Below are 15,527 nucleotides of genomic sequence, written 5' to 3'. Positions count from 1 at the left end.
TTTGCAATATTGAACAAGATCTTTTTGTTTTCCAAAAGCTTCAAAGTATTTTATGTCTATAACATATTAACTGGGTTGTAACTCTGGGAGTCATTCCAGGCCCACCAAGCTCACATATATTATGTGACTGCAATGTTGAAGAGATCACATATATTATGTTCGCAATATTGAAGAGATCCAAGGTCTCTTCCAGCCCCAAATTAAGTAACAGTGAAGGCTGGGCAAAAGTATATGAATGATGGACTGTGGTTGATGCATACCTTTACTTTTTGCCCAATGTTCTTGCAATTTTTAGTAACTGAATTATAGTACTTTTTAGGTAAAAGATAATTCAAAGATTCTCTTTTTCTCTTCAGTGCCTCCTGTGTTATTATTAAAGTTCTTTTTTTTGTTTTATTAATTCAGCCGGAATAAGTTAAAATTTAGCCTCTGGTGCTGCCAGAACTTCTTAAAACATGCTTAATAAACTACTCCAGCAATTTTTTTTTTTTTTTTTTTTGCTAAAATGATTTGCAGCCCTATGTGTTTAGTGGGTTTTGGAGAGAGAAGAAGCATGCAATTGTTTTGGTGTGCAAACCATATTTGGACTGCAGATCAGGACCTATAAAGGAAATATACTATGGGCTGGCAAAATGGTAATTAACTAAAATTGAGAACCTTAGATATCTTTTCCAGTTATTTCAGATACATAACATATATGATCCTGGTGGGCCTGGACTGACTCCCAGAATTACAACCCAGTTAATAGTTTATAGACATAAAATACTTTGAAGCTTTTGGAAAACATGTATTTATTACTTCTGAGTCCTCCCTGTGACATGACAGAATATTATCCATAGGCTAGAATGGCTATGAACAGTGCTTAATACACATTTCCTGGGCCATGCATTTATTTTATCACCTGTCATTCTCTGTTGTTGTTGTTGGTGGTGGTGGTGGTGGTGGTTCTTGCCTTAAGATAACTTATCTTGAAGTCAAAGTGAAAAGGGCTGTGAGGAGTAAACCACAGAACATTAAAACATGAAGTGTGTTTTAGCCTGCTCTTTTGTGTTCTTCTGTGTATTTCTGGTGTACTTCTGGGTTGCAGCTGAGTTCTTTTTTGTTTTGCTGTGGTTAATATTTGTTGAGCTTCTGCTATGAGCCAGATACCAGACTTCATGCTTCACCGACAATACTGGATGATAGGTGGGAGAGATGAAAACCTGATACCCAGGGTGCTCTTCGATAGTCCTGAATATTATTACAACCTTAAACATTGTTAAGCTATGATTAGACTGAAATTCAAGAGAAAATACTGTTTGAAGCAGAGTTTAAGGTTTTCTATTCAGGTAAAGTGATACAAATTTGAGACCAAGGAGGATACAGTTCAATTCTGGAAGCCTCCCCAGGTCTCTGGGTACATCCTCAAAGCTAGGTTGCAGTATCTAACCAGACCTAGTGAGCATGGGGGAGACCATCTCCTAAGAGCTCAGCCCCACAAGCTATTAGGGCACAACCTGGAATCAGACTCTTGTAGTAACCAGGAGGTGACCCAACACACTCCCTAATTTATAGATGAGACCGAGGTCCTGAGAAGTGAGAGTTTGCCAGATGTGCTGTAGCAGGGTAGAAGCAGAACTGGGATGCAACCTCGGGCTACTTTTGGCTAGACTCAACACGGAAACATTTTTAAAATGTGTGTGTGTGTAGTTTTAACACTCAAGTATTTTCTGTTATGTGGCTGCCAGGAAAGGGTGGGGAAGCCAGTTTTTAAGGGCATTCATTCTTTTCCTTGAAACACCCAATTGCAGCTTGATCCTCCACCATCTGTTCTGTGAACCACAGAGCAAAGACCTGACCAAGAAGATTTATTTGCTTAGAAGAAAAGCAATGCCCTCTAATTTAAATTTCACATCTTTTACTGCTGTGGCTTTAAGCCACTGTAGAAAAAAGTTGTAATTCCCTACCTCCCTAGTCATGTATAGGTAGCTCCACCATCCAGATAGATCAGGATAGCAAACAATTCTTCTGGGTTTCCTAGTACTAGATGCCCTTCCACATACACGATGGGGGTTACATCCCAATAAGCCCATGGTGAACTGAAAACATTGTAAGTGGAAAATGCTTTTAATACACTGTAGAATATGCGTTGTTTGCCCTCTTGATTGCATGGCTGACTGAGAGCTGTGGCTCGCTGCCACTGCAAGAGAGTACCCTACCACATATCACTAGCCTGGGAAAGTTCAAAATTCAAAATTCGAAGTACGATTTTAACTGAATGCATATAGCTTTCCACTAACATAAAGTTGAGAAATCATAAATTGAACTACTGTTAGTTGGGTACTCTCTGTATGAGAATGTGTCCTAGGGGGTAGGGCTTCCAAAATTAAACGGATCACTGCCTTTGAGGCATTTTCATCTGACTGATCTAACCTCCATGTTGCATGATGAATGTGGTGGTGTTTCAGTACTTGAAGATGAGGAAATTGGCTCAGAGTGGTTCAGGAGCCTATTTTTAGTCACACAGCAAATAGCAAAGCTGAGATCCATGCCTAGACCTGCCTGAATCTAAAACCGTGCTCTTAACTACTGTGCTAGTTTTGATTCCAACTCTTAGAATAAATAGAGCTAAAATATATCTGGGCGTAATCCATTTTGATGTGCGTTTACACTGCTGGGATTGACTTGTTTGGACTGAGCTCCTCGAGGCTGGGTGGTGACAACTTTGCTGGCCACTGCTGGCCAGTTAATGCTGCATTGAGGTGTCCCCATTGTGCTCCTGGGTTGGTGCTTGCCCCCTGCTTCTTGTTGGAAAGAGACCCCAAGTGGAAGAGTGGAGCTAGTTGGAGCAGCTGTTACAGCAGTCTAGCGATGCTCCTGTATTCCCCTCTCAGACTGCCCCTTGCAGTGTGTCCCTCTCACTGCCATCTAAAGTCATTTACCAGTCCATCCCAAGTCCCTTTAGACACATTTTGTAGATGAGGAAGGACTTGGCATGTGTGTTCTGAAGCGGGCTGTGTTTCCATAGCGATCAAGGAGACCAAAGAGGCGTTGGAGAACATGAACAGCACCTTGAAGAGCTTGCACCAACAAAGTACTCAGCTTAGCAGCAGTCTGACCAGCGTGAAAACTAGCCTGCGGTCATCTCTCAATGACCCTCTGTGCTTGGTGCGTCCATCAAGTGAAATCTGCAACAGCATCAGATTGTCTCTAAGCCAGCTGAATAGCAACCCTGAACTGAGGCAGGTGAGCAGGCATGAGCTTGCCATGGTCAAGGGCTGCATGCTGGGGATTGCTGGGCAGGGCTAAGCGTGGGTGACCTATCCAGTGCATGGTGGCCTGACTTGGAGAACAGTTAGCCCCTGGCCTCTGTCAGCCTTCTTGAGTCATTTGATCACCATATTGGAATGACCACAGCAGGAGCAAAGGAGTAAAAGGGAACCGCTTCATGAGAGTTCTCTGCCATTGAATGAAACATATCAGAATTAATTCAACTTTACAAAGAAAAAAGGAAACAGAATATATTCATGTAGACCTTTAAGAATTAAAAAAATTTTAAATATGTGCCTAGTCTATTAGCCATGTATGCTGAAATAGAAGAAAATTCCATTTTCCCAAAGAAAATATTTTTTAAAAAGAATTTGGAACAACTTGGATTACATGAAGTTCTGAGATATAGGTAAAATGACCATGTCTATTAATGATGTCTAACTTATTTAGTTAGATACACACCTCACTTTTTTTTTTTGAGATGGAGTCTCACTCTGTTGCCCAGGCTGGAGTGCAGTGGCACGATCTCAGCTGACTGCAACCTCCAACCTCTCGTGTTCAAGTGATTCTCTTGCCTCAGCCTCCTGAGTAGCTGAGATTACAGGCACCCGCCACCATGCCTGGTTAATTTTCGTATTTTTAGTAGAGACAGGGTTACGCCATGTTGGCCAGGCTGGTCTCAAACTCCTGACCTCAAGTGATGTGCCTGCCTCAGCCTCCCAAAGTTCTGGGATTACAGGCATGAGCCACCACGCCCGGACACCTTACATTTTATATAAAATAACATTTTAGTATAGATACATTTTTCTCACTTTTACATTTCATTCCATTGTTTTTCAGACATTTCACCTGCGACATCTGTGTCTGGATATCACTATAATCATTTTTGATTGAACAGTTTTTTAGAGCTTAGTTGCAACTGAGTTGTTTGAGATAGATCCTTTTGGGGTGCACTTTTTATTTTTAATATGTATCAAACATGTGGAAAACTTGCAAGATGAATGCATGGATCCCTGTTCACACCCTTTGGCCACATTCTTCAAGGGTCACGATTTTGCACCATTTGCTTTATCATATTTTATCAGTTTATCTGTCTGTTCATATCATTTAATATATACATGCATAAAATAATATGCATTTTGTTCTTTTCTCAAAAGGTAAGTTGGGGATAAGTTGTAGACATCATCATGCCTTTTTACCCCTAAATATTTTATTGTCCTTCCTAACTTTACATAATCATTATATAATGATCAAAATTAGGATAACATTGACCCAACACTACCATTTAATCCACAGTGTCCATTCAAATGTTGATCTTTCCAGAAATGCCTTTTATAACTATCTTCTCTTTTTCCAGTCCCGGGTCCAGGCCAGGATCACACATTGTCATTTATTGTCATGTCTCTTTCATTCCTGTTAATCTGGAACAGTTTCTAAGTATGTCTTTTCTTTTGTGACACAGACATTTTTGAACAGGCCGTTTACTTTGTAGAATGGTCTTCAGTTTAGGATTGTTTGATGTTTTCTTGGGATTAAAGTTACTCATATTTGCCAGGGAAATATCACAGTAGTGATATTATGTTCTTGGACATCATGTGAGAGGCATATGATGTTCGTCCCAGTATTGGTAGGAGCTAGAGCACTTCAAATCCATATATAATACTGTAAGTGGAAAAACGATTCCAGATTACTCACTAATATAACCACTGACTACATTGCTTTTAAAAGTGACTTTAAAAAGGTTGTTTACAATTTTATTGAACCATCTTTAGTATTTGAAATTGTGAAGTCATATATATTACATTTGTGTTACATTTCTTTGCCTCTTTTTTTTAGCTGATTACAGCAAGAGACCTCCAGACATCAAAAAATTAGTGCTTGTCAAGGAGGGTCTGAGCTGTGTTTTTCCCAAATAAAACCCTATTGTTCAAAAGAAACTGCTATTGTGCCCTGTAGTATAGATGCTTTGGGCCTTGGATATACAATGACTTCTTTCTTCATGAGGAATTGTTTTGAAGGTAACAACCTTGTCTTATATTTTGTTTTATAAATTTTCAGCTTCCACCCGTGGATGCAGAACTTGACAACGTTAATAACGTTCTTAGGACAGATTTGGATGGCCTGGTCCAACAGGTATGCTTTTGGAAAAAATACAATCACTGATTTTATATCATTTTAAAGGGTGGACTAGTACATAAGAAAATAGGAAATAGCAAAAAAGCAGTGAAATTCTAGAGAAAGGTTGCCAAGAAGGGTGATAGCTATTACCTTCCAGGCATCCTTCCAGTTCCCAGAATTTTTGTTAAGCATCTATGATGTATGAAGTGGCATGCTAAGACCATGAGAGATCAAGAAGAACATGACCTCTGCTTTCCTAGGCCTCAGAATTTAGTGGATGTAATGCTGAACCCCACACTGATTCTGATACAAAATGCTGTCCCCCTCTGCCAGTGAGTCAGCTATACTGGTTTTCTTTTTGCTCTTACCCACCTTCACGCATTTGCACATGCTCTTCCCTCTGCTTGGCACTCTCTTCTTTTCCCCCCTCCAAGTAGCTAGCTACTTAGTTGTTTTTTTGTTTTGTTTTGTTTTGTTTTTTGAGGTGGAATCCCCCTCTGTCACCCAGGATGGAGTACAGTGGTGCGATCTCGGCTCACCGCAACCTCTGCCTCCCGGGTTCAAGCGATTCTCCTGCCTCAGCCTGTTGAGTAGCTGGGATCACAGCTGTGCGCCACCATGCCTGGCTGAGTTTTGTATTTTTAGTGGAGATGAGGTTTCACCATGTTGGCCAGGCTGGCCTCAAACTCCTGACCTCAAGTGATCTGCACCCCCTTGGCCTTCCAAAGTGCTGGGATTACAGGCGTGAGCCACCATACCCGGCCGCTACTTAGTTTTTTAAGCTTCATATATCACCTTCTTCTTCTTTTTTTTTTTTTTTTTTTGAGATGGAGTCTTGCGCTGTTGCCTAGGCTGGAGTGCAGTGGCATGATCTTAGGTCACTGCAACCTCTGCCTCCCAGGTTCAAGCAATTCTCATGCCTCAGCCTCCCGAGTAGCTGGGATAACAGGCATGCGCCACCACACCCTGCTAATTTTTTTATTTTTAGTAGAGATGGGGTTTTGCCATGTTAGCCAGGCTGGTCTCGAATTCCTGACCTCAGGTGATCCACCCGCCTCGGCCTCCCAAAGTGCTGGGATTACAGGCATGAGCCATCGCGCCCAGTCCATATATCACCTTCTTAACAGGCCTTTCCTGGGCTTCTTGACTGGGTCAAACCCTTTTTAATACATTCTTGCAGCATTGCAAATATTCTCTGTTAGTTTCCTCATAACTGTAATTATTTCTTTAATATCTCCCTTCCCACCACTGGACTGTAAACCCCCAAAAACGCAGGGACAGCATTGGTCTGGAATGCCCTGATTTCCCCAGTAGCTTACCAAATCTTGCTGTTTATTCAACTAATAGATACTGAGTATGCAATAAATATTTCTTTTTAGATTATGGTTCAGTAGAGTGCCTGGGCCTATGGGAAAATGAGAGAATAGTTTTATTCTTAACTCTGTCTTTTAGGATGGATGTAAAAAGTCTCAAATCTCTATTAACCCATTTATGCCTAGTGTTCCATTATTGGAACGCTAAGCTTGTGGGAGTTATTTATATCCTACTGCCAAATGTCATCATCAGGTTCTGAGTTTTCACAAAAAATATTTGCAACCTTCAGCATAAATGGATTAAACACTTGTCTACATGTGTTTACCAGACACTTACTTACTGACAAAGTAAGTGGTCCCTTAAACAAGTTATTCAAAATTTCTTGGTCTTTGCACTCTGGTGTTACTTCATTTGTTAAAGAAGGCATTGAACCGGGAGATCTGTAAGACACCTTCCAGCTGTGAAACCCCCCATGACATCTGCAAGTCCAGACACAGATGAATGTCAAGGAGTCAGGCATATAGAAAACCAACACAAGCACTGGTGTGCTGAGTAGCTTAGTCTCCTTGGAGGAAACAGAAGTCATGGATGTTCATTTTGTGACATCTGATGTAGCTAGTCTAAGGTGGAAACTGGCTGGCACCATAAATCTTATGAAGGTTGAAAGTGCTGTACTTTTCCCTGGCAGACGGCTAAGTACACCAGCAGACAGTGAAGAAACACCCACTAAACCTCTTCCAGAGGAAAGGCTGCACGTTTAGTTGAATTATTTGGAAATAATGATATTTCCCTCTCATGGGGGGTTTAGCCCCAAAGCCCTATCGCTCGGCACGGTTGTTTTTTGTTTTTTGTTTTATCCTCACCACAGTTGTATCCTCTGTAAGCCATGCTTTAGGACATTTTTTTTTCGGTTAGACTATATTTCTAATTTTATTTTTAATTAGAAAGTAAGATTCTGTTTTTAGAAATTCACTTTCTGTGTCTGCCCATGGGATATTGTACCGATCAGTGTCTCTTAACCTCAGCACTGGTGACACTGTGCATGGCTGTTAGCGGCGGGGGCTCTCCTGTGCATGGTTGGGTATTTATTAGCATCCCTGGCCTCTCCCCACACAATCCCAGCAGCACCCCACAACTGTGATAACCAAAATGTCTCCAGACTTTGCCAAACATACCCTAGTTGAGAACAAAATTTCTCCCAGTTGAGAACCACTGGTATAGATGTATGTACCCATAATAGTACCTAGGCTCTGTGTAAATATGTTGATTTTAAAATTATGGGGACCCCCTATATGAAAAACTTCTAACACGACCTTTGATTGATGTAATTTAAAGACAATGCTCTCTAAAGGGGATTTTTTAGACTCTTGATGACCATATAATGATCATTTCACCCTTAAGATGAATGTTATATTTTTATTTTGCCTCTCTACTCGTACTGAGTTGCAAAATGAGTGACTAGTCAACTAGTCTTTGACTTAACTGTGTACATCCTTTTATTTTGAAATATTTTTCAGGGCTATCAATCCCTTAATGATATACCTGACAGAGTACAACGCCAAACCACGACTGTCGTAGCAGGTGAGATTCACAGTTTGAGGTGATTTTGTGATTGGAAGGTCAGTACAGAGAAATGTGTTGCCAAGTATTGCATTGTTCTTTTCCTCTTAAAGAAACAGTTTCTCATTAAAGCTGTCAAAACTAAACAAATATCAGAGCTTTACAATTGTGTCATTCGGAGATTTAAAAACAAGAACAAACCTGTTATTGAACACTGATAAACATCATCCAGCCCAGCCAGCAGCTGCCACATGGTTGACAGCCACAGTGTGATCCAGGTCCCCAGAGTGTACGCCTTCAGATCTTACAGCAGCCACAGTTTGGAAACTCATTCTGATTTTCACTGAAGAGAAAAACTGTAGATTATTATATTTTCTAAACAAACTTAAGATCAAAGTTTTTTTTTTTTTTTTTTTTTTGAGACGGAGTCTCGCTCTGTCGCCCAGGCTGGAGTGCAGTGGCACAATCTCGGCTCACTGCAAGCTTTGCCTCCCGGGTTCACGCCATTCTCCTGCCTCAGCCTCCTGAGTAGCTGGGACTACAGGTGCCCGCCACCACACCTGGCTAATTTTTTTGTATTTTTAATAGAGATGGGGTTTCACTGTGTTAGCCAGGATGGTCTCGATCTCCTGACCTCGTGATCCGCCCGCCTCGGCCTCCCAAAGTGCTGGGATTATAGGCGTGAGCCACTGTGCCTGGCCAAAATCAAACTTTTTAAAGGAATACTGTGTAAAAGAATTTATTTTGTCTATTAGGAAGATTTTAGTCTGTCCACTGATGCTGAGGCAGTAGTATTTTAGGCTCCTTAGGTTGCTTACAATTTTGGAGAGACAGAATCAGTGTAGAGAGGATTCTACCGAAATTACTGAATCATGCTGTATTTGGGTTATGGGATTTGGGGTGAACGTACAGAGGGAGAGAATGCAGTGGAAGCAGTTCTTTGTGCAAGGTTAGAGACAAACCTGGATTATTTGCTTGGAGAAGAAATCTCTGGGCTGGGCGCAGTGGCTCACGCCTGCAATCCCAGCACTTTGGGAGGCCAAGGCGGGTAGGTCACCTGGGGTCAGGAGTTCGAGATCAGCCTGGCCAACATGGTGAAACCCCATCTCTACTAAAAATACAAAAATTAGCCAGGCGCGGTTGTGCACCCCTGTAACCCCAGCTACTCGGGAGGCTGAGGCAGGAGAGTCACTTGAACCCAGGAGGAGGAGGTTGCAGTGAGCCGAGATCGCGCCACTGCACTCCAGCCTGGGCGACTCTCTCTCAAAAAAAAACAAAAACAAACAAACAAAAAAGAACAGAAAAGAAAAGAAATCTCTGAAGCTATGTAAAGCTATCTTCTATTTCTTTTAAAAATAATTTTAGTGCTGCTTTTAACTGTTGAGTAAGTGGTTTTAAAATATTATGTTAGAGATACTTGATTATTTTTCCCTAATAGTGTTTTTGTGACCCATGAAGAGTTTGAGTAGAAAAGTGTTTTATCTTGCTACATAAAACTTTAGATGTTTTGTGGGTTTCCTTTTGCATAATATAAGATTCTACTTGAAAATATTAAGATATTAAGGACAGGGTTCAGACTTTGATGTGCTAACCTCTGAAGGCTGATGCATGCTGTACGTCTGACAGCCACCTGCTCACTAATCTCTGTGTTTAATTTTTTGGTTTCCCCTCTCTGGACCTCTCCTGCCCGTACATGCAGCCCTTCCTTGTAAGTCTGACACAGCAAATTGTGCTGCGTGCATTGAGTGCGGCCCATGGTGCATGGTGCCATTGCCTGAGCACAAGCCAGTGTCTTCCTAGAGCCGGGCCAGTGCCGCTCTGTCAGCCTGGATAGCTGGTGTTCAGTTTCATGTCCTTTGCTCTCGTGTTTAGGTTGTCTCATCCCAACCTGAACAAATTATTTAGTGCCAACTCTGTGCCAGGCTCTGCCAGGCACTGGGCTGTGAGATGCATAAGCCATGAGTCCTGCTTGTCCTTTAGCCAGCCATGTGTACACAAACTTGTTGTCACACTCTGGCACCATGACCAGGTTTGTGTCAGGGAAACAAGGTGAGGAGAGGCTAGTGGGAGGCTGCCTGGAAAAGGGGACATCGAGAGAGGTTTGAAGAGGGTATATGCCAAGAGAGGACACCAGCCACATAGAGAGTCATCAGAGCAGCAAAGTCGCGGAGCCATGTCGTGCGTGAGGGCAAGCCAGGCTGAGAAGCAGGCAGGGGCCCTAGGAGCTGCTCCTAGAACATGGGAAGGCTGCATTCCCCATCTCTCAAAATCTCAGAAGTAACCAAGAGACCCACTGAGTCATTTTTGGCCAAGGATCCTCAGGTGTTTTCACACACGAGCCATTTGGAGAAGGCAATGAGCCCCCAAGGAGTAACAGTCCTTTCTTAACGAGTCACACCCAAACACCTGACACTCTGTTGCTCGCTTCTGTGTCTTTGATTTCTAGATGTCATAGCTATGTGAAAAACAAACTTTAAAAAAGTTTCCAGGGCCGGGTGTGGTGGCTCACTGCTATAATCCCAGCACTTTGGGAGGCTGAGGCAGGAGGATATCTTGAGCCCAGGAGCAACATGGTGAGATTCCATCTTCCCATCTCTACAAAAAGTAAAATCATAAAAAATTAGCTGAACATGGTGGTACACACCTGTAGTCCCAGCTACTTGGGAGAGGCTGAGGTGGGAGGATCCTTGAGCCCAGGAGGCTGAGGCTGCAGTGAGCCATGATCGTGCCACTGCACTCCAGCCTGGGCAATACAGAGAGATCCTGTCTCAAAAAGAAAACAAAAAGTTTCATGCCATTTTTATGTGATTACGTTTTGGACCAAGCTACCATTCTATTCTCTACCTGAAGTTCACCGGGAGCCTCAGGATAATATTTTGAGAACTGCTAATCTTGTCTCTCTGCTGCTGCAAAGAGATTTACCTCTCTTGCAGGATCAGTGGACTTTTAACTGATTAGTGTGTTCTTAGTATGTCCGTGTCAAGAATCACTTGGATACAGCCACCTTCAGAACTCATGTGAGCATTGGTTCAGGTGAAATCCTGCACCCAAGGTGAGGTGATTTTAGGACCTGTTGTGATGGACACTCTCCAGAAAACTGGTTTTCTTTGAACTTAACTCCTGTCTGAGAAATTACGACTGAGCAAAAGAAACTGGCCACTGAGACTACTATTGGTTTTTGCATAGAAAAGACACAGATGTACTTCCTAAGATGTCTCAATTTGTATCAGTCAGGTAAAATTTTAACAAAAATATCACCCAGAGTCACTTGTGTTTTTCTGTTTGTTTGTTTGTTTTTTAAATGGGCCTTGAGAATTACTCTGTTCCTGGAGACTTTTTTTTTTTTTTGAGAGCGAGTCTTGCTGTGTCATCCAGGCTGGAGTACAATGAATGGCGCAATCTTGGCTCACTGAAACCTCTGCCTCCCAGGTTCAAGTGATTCTTCTGCCTCAGCCTCCCGAGTTACAGGCATGCGCCACCATAGCTGGGTAATTTTTGTATTTTTAGTAGAGATGGGGTTTTGCCATGTTGGTCAGGCTGGTCTCGAACTTCTGACCTCAGGTGATCCTCCCACCTCAGACTCCCAAAGTGCTGGGATTACAGGTGTGAGCCACTGTGCCTGGCCCTGAATACCATTTCTTAGAGGGAGAAATTATTATTATTATTTATTTTCCCAAAAGCATGTAAGGGGGACTTTAGAGTCAGATACACCCGAATTTCAATCCCGTTACCAGAGCTTTCTTTAAAAGACCCATGGGCAATTAATTGAATCTCTGTGAGCCTCCAGGTCGCTGTTAGTAAAATGGGGAATGAGAATATCTACCTCAGTGAAATAAATGAGTTACTATTTATAAAAGTGCCTGGCACATAGTCTGCACACCATGCATTTTAATCACTTGATCTACTTTAAGTAAAGTAAGTGGAAGAAGGAAACTGGCTTGACTTCAGTACCATCTCATTAAAGTCAGTGCTCACAGCTTGCTGTTTTGTTAAGTAATTGCTTTTCGATGGTCTTGGCTATATTCATGCTTGTTGAAGAATCTTACCATATTTTAAACACATACATAACATGAGAAAAACTAAAGGTGGTTCAGGCTTTTCTGTTTGGTTCCAAAACAAAGTTTCTATTTCCTCCATGTTTGCAAATGCATAACAAAAGGTATCTTTGTTTTCAGGTATCAAAAGGGTCTTGAATTCCATTGGTTCAGATATCGACAATGTAACTCAGCGTCTTCCTATTCAGGATATACTCTCAGAATTCTCTGTTTATGTTAATAACACTGAAAGTTACATCCACAGAAATTTACCTACATTGGAAGAGTATGATTCATACTGGTGAGTGTCTCCTTGGAGCTGGTGAACTACGAGAGTGAACTTTGTAGAGAACGAGATAAAAATCTGACATTAGCACCAGGATAATCTTATGAGAGCAAATTGTACAAGGAGGCCATGACCTGATATATGTTAACCCCAGTTTATGTTCATTAGAATTTGAAGTGCTCGCTTAGACCAGGCAGCACATATACTAAAATTGGAACAATGCATAGAAGGTTCCCATGACTCCTGTGTACAGATGATATGCAAATTTGTAAAGCAGTCCACGTTTATTTTTAAGTTGAAGACTGGACCTTTGTGAGCCAAATACTTGATAATTTGCAACTTTGATGTCATTAGTGGTTTCTGGAATACTAGTTATAATTATCAAACCAGGCATGTAATAAGATTTTAAAGCTTAAAAGTAATTAAGAAGGACATCTGGGAAATATTCTTTTCTATTTTATAAACCAATATAAACATTGGTTTATAAAATAAATATGCAGAGGTTGGTTCTTACTGAAAGAGCATCCTTTTCTTAGCTGTGCCTTGAAACCAGTGAATTGCTCCCAGAGCTTAGGTGAGTGGCTGTGGCGGCCACTGGTTGTCCCATCAGAAAATGCGAGTGGTGGGGTTTGGCCCGGGGTGAGGGTGGTGGACATCCCAGTCAGAGCCCTGGGGAGGGAAGGACTTGGAGGCTCAAGAAATTTAGAGGATCATCTATTATGTAAGATGCACTTCTCTCTCTGAAGAGCTCAGCAACCCTTTATATCTCCCAAGCCCATGGGGAGTCCAGAGACTCATTCTCATGTGGATTATTTCTTATACAAGACCACAGGATACGTAATTAAAATTATAGCAGTTGCTACCATTTATGGGACAGTTTCAGTGTGCCCACCAAGCACTTTCTGCACATTTCTTTTAATCCTCACAAAAATCCCCTGGCCTGTGGTCCATTTACAACCCTGTTTTCTAGACAAGGAGACGGACTCAGGGAAGTGAAGTGACTTCCTTAAGGCCAGCTAGCATACGGCAGAGGTAGGTTTTGAAGCTCCATCTGGCTCTGCTTTTTGTCATTGCCCCACAAACAACGAGCTCCAGGGAGCACCTGCCATGATTCCCTTGTGGGGCTAGGCCACCCCAGCAAGTCTCAGAACAAACAGAAGTCAGACCCTTTCTCAGTGAACTTATAATCTCATTAGAGATCAGAGCTTCACAAATGAGAAAGAATAGTACCATTACCTGTCTACCTGACTGCCATCCATCTCCCTTCCTTTTCCCCCTGCCCTGACACCATGAGCTTATCTTAAAAAGAAAATTAACTAAGCAGATGCTCCTTTAACTCTAAAAGTTTTCTGAGGCCAGCCTCCATGGCTTATTTAATTTTGTGCCCTCACTGTCTGGAACAAACCTCCCCAGAATGGCTGCCTGTGGCTATTACTATAATTACTGAGATTGCTCTTAATTGAATGAAAAGCTTCAGTGGTGACTTTTGTCAAGAGGCACCAAGCAGAAGTAAATTCTTTGTTTTTTAGTGTCTTGAATGTTGGGAAGCATTACTACCCTTGAATGCCTCTTGCTGCCGGGAAAGGTTGTTCTCCCTTCCGGGAATGCCAGTAAGGCCTAATTGAGGATCCATTATCCTAAAATGTCTCGCAGGACCATTATGAAATTGAGATTTGTATTCTGCAGGCATTTGATTTAGGATGCTCATAAAATTCTAAATACCCCATGCATCTGCCATGTAATCTGGTTCAGTAAAGAACACAGTGGCCCCAAATATTTCTGCAACCACAAAATATTTTAGAAAAAGGCCAGGGAAAAGAATCCAGTATTTCTTTATCTGTAGTCTAACCATGATCTAGCCATATGCCTTCATTATTATAATAGGCACTTAGAACATCAGAGGCCTTAAAAGAACATAAAAATCTTAAGGGTGTTTTCATCAGTAGCCTTGGAGAAGCTCAGTGTGCCGTGCTTATGAACCCTGTGTGACGCCCGTGGGAATCAAGGCAAAGGAAGGAAGCAATGATCCCATGACCACCAGGAACAATGCAAACCTAGAATCAAAATAAAAGTTTCTCCGCTGGTTGAATTGGAAGACAAAGGGTGTGAAGGGATCTTTTCACTCAACATTATTGTCCTCTGAGGAATTGATAGAAGACTCTGATTTTAGAAGCCAAGAATAACTCATCGACTCCAGCCTTAGTCCAGCAGCTTTTGTGTTAGGGTGGCGTCACCTGTGTCATGTATACTAACACTGTGCTTGCCTCTCCAGGTGGCTGGGTGGCCTGGTCATCTGCTCTCTGCTGACCCTCATCGTGATTTTTTACTACCTGGGCTTACTGTGTGGCGTGTGTGGCTATGACAGGCATGCCACCCCAACCACCCGAGGCTGTGTCTCCAACACCGGAGGCGTCTTCCTCATGGTGTGAGTGTCTGCTCCTCTCTGTCATGTGGGAGTGGGAATGCAGGAGAGAGACTGGGTGCTGACTCTGGTGTTACATGAACCCGGTGCCCTCTGGGCCACATACGCGGGGTTCCAGCTCCCAGGTCGCGAGGAGGAGAGATCCTGGTGTGATGGGACCTTCCTTGATTTGGGTACTTCTGTCAAGCCTAAACGTTAAAAACAAACAAACAACACTAAATTACTTGCATTTTGATAGACCAGCTTAAGCACACTATTTATATATGGCAGGCTCCTTTTAAAAGCAGCTAGACTTGCTTTCTTGATTTCTATTGTTCCTTCTTTTTGTCATTCATTCATTCATTTATTCACTCACCAGAGGCTGAGCCAATCTCTTGTGGGACAGCAGTATTGGTCAGCAGTATTGCTAGCTTGAAACTCTAGAAACTTGATTTAGAACTAAGGCTGCCAAGGCAGAACTCTTAGGATTTAGACAAGTAGCCTAGATTAGGCGTGAGAACAGGTGTGAGGCAGCAGGGAAAGGTACGCCTGTGGCAGAAGACTG

The 15,527-nt window shown here is 42.2% G+C and overlaps 1 protein-coding gene and 1 non-coding gene across 35 annotated transcripts in view; both read left to right on the top strand.

The window, feature by feature from the left end:
* The window catches only part of PROM1 (prominin 1), a 143,493-nt gene that overhangs the window by 93,194 nt on the left and 34,772 nt on the right, over positions 1-15,527 (top strand). For all 34 annotated transcript variants that reach the window (XM_055111209.2, XM_055111229.2, XM_055111222.2 and 31 more), the window contains 5 exons: positions 3,008-3,225; positions 5,308-5,382; positions 8,199-8,262; positions 12,417-12,576; positions 14,834-14,986. In XM_055111209.2, coding sequence (XP_054967184.2) covers positions 3,008-3,225; positions 5,308-5,382; positions 8,199-8,262; positions 12,417-12,576; positions 14,834-14,986 — 670 coding nt within the window. The remainder of the gene's footprint in view (positions 1-3,007; positions 3,226-5,307; positions 5,383-8,198; positions 8,263-12,416; positions 12,577-14,833; positions 14,987-15,527) is intronic.
* LOC112439686 (U6 spliceosomal RNA) lies at positions 12,738-12,849 on the top strand. The gene has a single exon (XR_003027933.1). It is a non-coding gene; the product is annotated as a U6 spliceosomal RNA (small nuclear RNA).

The sequence above is a fragment of the Pan paniscus genome, chromosome 3, assembly GCF_029289425.2.
Source record: "Pan paniscus chromosome 3, NHGRI_mPanPan1-v2.0_pri, whole genome shotgun sequence".
NCBI classification, from domain to species: Eukaryota; Metazoa; Chordata; class Mammalia; order Primates; family Hominidae; genus Pan; species Pan paniscus.
The sequence above is the reverse complement of the archived record's forward strand: the minus strand, read 5'-3'. Positions and strand labels throughout refer to the sequence as shown.